The sequence below is a fragment of the Cygnus atratus genome, chromosome 3, assembly GCF_013377495.2.
Source record: "Cygnus atratus isolate AKBS03 ecotype Queensland, Australia chromosome 3, CAtr_DNAZoo_HiC_assembly, whole genome shotgun sequence".
Taxonomy (NCBI): Eukaryota; Metazoa; Chordata; class Aves; order Anseriformes; family Anatidae; genus Cygnus; species Cygnus atratus.
This window is the reverse complement of record NC_066364.1, coordinates 20,879,723-20,884,081: the sequence shown is the minus strand read 5'-3', so window position 1 is coordinate 20,884,081 and position 4,359 is coordinate 20,879,723. Positions and strand designations below refer to the sequence as shown.

Below are 4,359 nucleotides of genomic sequence, written 5' to 3'. Positions count from 1 at the left end.
AACCACTTCCAGATGCAGCTTTCACTAAAAATGTATGGACTCTTTTACTATACTCTCCCCCATCCCCCAATTTTTCTTAATCAAATAAAAACAGGTAACTCTAAGCAAAACTGAAGTCTTTATATTTACAATTTAAGTTTTCAGTAACTTATTAAAACAAGTCAAGCATAAAAACCTAAACAAGATTAACAAAATAACACAGAACATCCTACAGTTTTTCCCCTTCCCTTCTGTTCTAAAAAGGGAAAGAGACTACTGAAATTTCACCCAGTTTTAAGAAAATATATTTATGTAACTGCATTAATATCACGATTTGAATGACATATGCAAATTAGGTACAAGATATAAGAAAACTGGCAATTTCTTGGAAACAAAGAACAAAAGTGACTTGAAAAAAATCAAGTTAACTCAGTGTAAGATACCGTGGATAGTTTTATTTATAAAATGCTAATCATCAGAACTATTCACTGACATACAATACACACAGGAAGTATGAAACTTGATTTACAGACAAGTCAAATGCTTCACAGAAGCAGGGATTCCTGAGGCATTCTGGACATAACTCCTCATTTACTGGAATTCACAACACAGTTCCATTGGCACAAGTAGCAAAAGACTGGATAAATACACAGTTAAGACAGTTACAAAGATACATAGGCAAACGGAAACAGGAAGGTTGTGTCTCACCAACATTAACAGACTTGGTCATGATGAAAACTAGTTTACATCGAAGGGCACAAAGACCTGGTAAGACCAGATTTCTCAATTTCACTGAGAAATTTAGATGTATTGTAGATACCTGCTTTTGTCATTGTCCACAGCCACAGGTTGCAAAGTCCCCTTGGTATCAGACAAAAAAATTGCTGCTTCTGCATAAACAAGCATTAGGACTGATTGCATGGACAAGTATTATTACGATATCAGAAAAATAGTGTTAGACCCTTTCACTTCTTCTTCTGTTTTTCTGCTTTAATTCTCTGCTGTAGTGTCTTCAGTTCAGTCATAACATTTAAAGTTCTGTACATCCAGTTGACCTGAAAAGTAGGTAAATTAATTAAATTGATAATTGTATTTATACAGGTGAGTTTAAAAAAAGAAGTACCCATATAAATGAAAACCTACCACAATTATGATAGTATTCACCAGTAGTGGTGCTGAAAATACTAATGAAATAAACATTCCTCTTGAATCAAAGTACTGGTATTTAGAAAACAGCCTGAAAGAAAAAGAAAAAAATTAAAAAGGAAGCTTTATTCAACGTAGTTCACATAATGTTATATCTTCACAGTAATCATTCAATATGGACATTGTACAGATTATCCTACTTCTTGGGATTCCCAAACACAGGCCAGCTGTATGAAGCTGGAAGTGACAGTAAGTTATCTCATCAGTTATGAGTGTTCACTACAGTACCAGCCTTTTTCTTATGGTTTTATTGCTCAAGACTCAAAACAACCAGAGATATATCTGTGCCTTAGAAGTCAAGCTTATCCTGAAGTGTCTGAGATGACTTTTAAATATTCATTTTGGTTCCTCGTATTAGAAGAGGTAACAGAAATAACAAACGTAGTGAAGCTGTAACTTAGGCCACGCATGCATTAAGTGGAACATAAAGACTTGAAATTAGATGTCTGCACAAAGTGTTGTTAAACATACAATTTTCAGTTATATCAGAAAATTAGTTCAGTTTTTATGACTAAACTATCAGTTTAACTCTGGTATGCAAGTTTAATAAAAAGGGATGTGATTTTAAGCAATACAATAAATACACACTAACTATTCAAAAATATTCCTTTTTTAAGCGGTAACCATGTCACACCCTATGGTTTTGTTCAGAAGTGTTGTAACAATGAATGCAAGAAACCTTCTGCCATCCCATTCTACTGATGGGAGACTCTCTATAGGTTAAGTTTTTTGGGGGGATTGATATATATGAAAAAAGAATATTTGTAGAACATTCATTTAAATAAGAAAATGTAAATATTTACCTCCAGTTCATGGCTGCTAATTCATTTATATATTCTGCAGAGTACACTAAACCCACTGTACAAAAAAAAAATTAGATTCAGTAATTATTTAAAAACAACTGCCATCAGTTCTGCCATATATACAAGAGATGTATACACATCATACAGTACACCTCCTTGATCGTCAGAATATCAAACTGCACATTTAGTATTTCACAGTATGGCTTGGGTTGGATGGGACTTTAAAGACACTTCCAAACTTAAGAGTACTTCCAAGCCCCTGCCACCAGTTCAGGTTGCTCAAAGCCCCAGTCAGTCTGGGCTTAACCACTTCCAGGGATGGAGTATCCACAGCTTCCCTGGACAACCTGTTCCAGTGCCTCACCCATCCTCTGATGGAAGAATTTCTTCCTAACCTTTAATCTAAATATCCCCTCTTTTAGTTTAAAGCCACTGTCACTGTACTTCCTGACAAAGAGTCCCTCTCCAGCTTTTCTGTAGGCCTCCTTTAGGTACTTGAAGGCTGCTATAAGATCTCCCTGGATCCTCCTCTTCTCTAGAAGAAATAACCCCAGCTCTCTCAGTCTTTGTAGTAGAGGCCTTCTTTGTAGACTGTTCTTCATCCCCCTGATCATTCCAGTTTTAAATTAAGATCCCATATAGTTACTATCAAGTATTCAGCGATCACAAAATACACTTGCTGTATTACAAACAACCATGAAATCCTGCTTAACTGAGTTTACAGGAAGAGCTCAGAAAACAAACGATATAAAAAAAGTCAGCACGGTTTCCAACAATCTTCTTGATGACTCCCTCTAAGTTACATCTGGAAGAAGAAACACCAGAACTTCCCAATAACTGGAATGGAATTGGGATATCATTTTAGATGCTCTGGTGTCACACTTTTGTATCTAGGACTCCTATCTGAAGTTAGGGTACTAAACATTTGGAGCACATCTATGAATTTACACTTAAGCATTTATAGGAACTGTTCACGTATTGCACAATATCCTAATCTTTAAAAAAAAAAAAATTTAACTCCCTTCTAGTCATAGTTTTACCACTTGACTAGCTGACTAAGTGACACTTTTAAATCAGACTTGTTCTTCCTCATGCCACTATCACAGTGGTCACTGGGGCATATGATGAACCTACTCCAAAAATGAATCCTGGTTGAAGCTAACTGTATTTACTGAACCGCAGCATTAGAGTAATGCAGAGCAGAAAGCAGCTGCTCTCAATTTCTTCCTGACAAGTGGCATAACAAACACAGTGTAACCATGCAAAAAAAAAAAAAATATTTATCCTAGATTCTCACTATGGTCAAAAAGTTTAAAGTCTCTGCTTTGTACAGTCTTGGAAATTAAATAAACACATAAATATTTATAGGTCATGGCAGCTTCTGTATCAGGCAAATCAACTGTGTATAGATATATATATATATATATATATATATATATATATATACACACTACTACTACTACAAGAGGAATACTACTTTGTATGCACTTTATGTGTTGCAGGACATATCAAAAAAGCCCTGGGCTGTGTAAGAAGCTGTCACCAAAATACAGGAAGTGCGAGCAACACACCTGTCCTGTATCTCCCGACGAGGAACTCAGGGAAGCATGACTGCACTACTCACCCATGCAGAGAAAGTGCCCGATTTGCACCTGGTAGTGCTGGAAGGAGAAGCAAGTTAAGAGGAAGCAGAGGACGTGGAAAACCGCCAGCCCCACCAGCCAGGGCTCGGACCAGTCCGTTCTCTATGAAAAAAACACGACATGAAAGGAGATTAGGGCACCGCTGGAGCAGCTCTCCTCTACCCACACCGCACCGAACACCGTTTTCAGTCACGGACCGCGCTCAAAAAGCACCCCAACACGTGCTGCCCCACACAAAAAGGAGCAGATCCCCATTACACGCAACAGCCAGCGCCTTCTCCCCAGCCCCTTCCCTCAGAGGACGGCGCCTCACCGCCACGATCGTGGACAGCCCCGGCGGGCCGCTCAGCGGCGCCTCCATGATGGTAGCGCTCTGCCTCACCACAGATAACGGCCGCCGAAGTCTCGCGAGAAGACGCCAAACCGGCCGCAGTCGCGGCCGTTGGGCGTCTTCTCGCGAGACTTCGGCGAGGGCAAGGTCCCTGCCCCGCGGCGGTGGCTTAGGGGGAGGGAAAATGGCGGATATGCGGTCGTCAGTGAGGGAGCAAAGGAGTGGTATTCCTGACCTTGCTCAGCCTGCTTGTATCAAAAAGCACCTATGTGTGCGAAGTGGTAGCCCTCAAAAATAACACTTCGGAAAAGCAGCAGCAGCTCTGATTCTGTTTAGTGTTTGAGTTTGAAGCTAAGCTAGTGAGGGTGCTTTTTTATCATGCTGTGCTCAGTAGAAC

General features: G+C 39.4%; 1 protein-coding gene across 1 annotated transcript; it reads right to left on the bottom strand.

Annotated features, from left to right (window-relative positions):
* Positions 1-414: 414 nt before the first annotated feature.
* TMEM18 (transmembrane protein 18) lies at positions 415-4,035 on the bottom strand. The gene is made up of 5 exons (XM_035543080.2): positions 3,945-4,035; positions 3,613-3,733; positions 1,989-2,043; positions 1,123-1,216; positions 415-1,034 (listed from the first exon to the last, which is right to left on the bottom strand). Exons 1-5 carry the CDS (start codon positions 3,990-3,992, stop codon positions 945-947), a joined length of 408 nt encoding a protein of 135 aa, XP_035398973.1. The 5' UTR covers positions 3,993-4,035; the 3' UTR covers positions 415-944.
* Positions 4,036-4,359: the final 324 nt, after the last annotated feature.

Bases quoted from the DNA above. Each gene is read 5' to 3' on its own strand.
- TMEM18 (XM_035543080.2), bottom strand. From the start codon at position 3,992: ATGGAGGCGCCGCTGAGCGGCCCGCCGGGGCTGTCCACGATCGTGGCG. The intron at 3,734-3,944 runs GTGAGGCGCCGT...TTTTTTTCATAG, and splicing joins GGCTGTCCACGATCGTGGCG to AGAACGGACTGGTCCGAGCC. The intron at 1,217-1,988 runs GTAAATATTTAC...TTTTTCTTTCAG, and splicing joins TTAGCAGCCATGAACTGGAG to GCTGTTTTCTAAATACCAGT.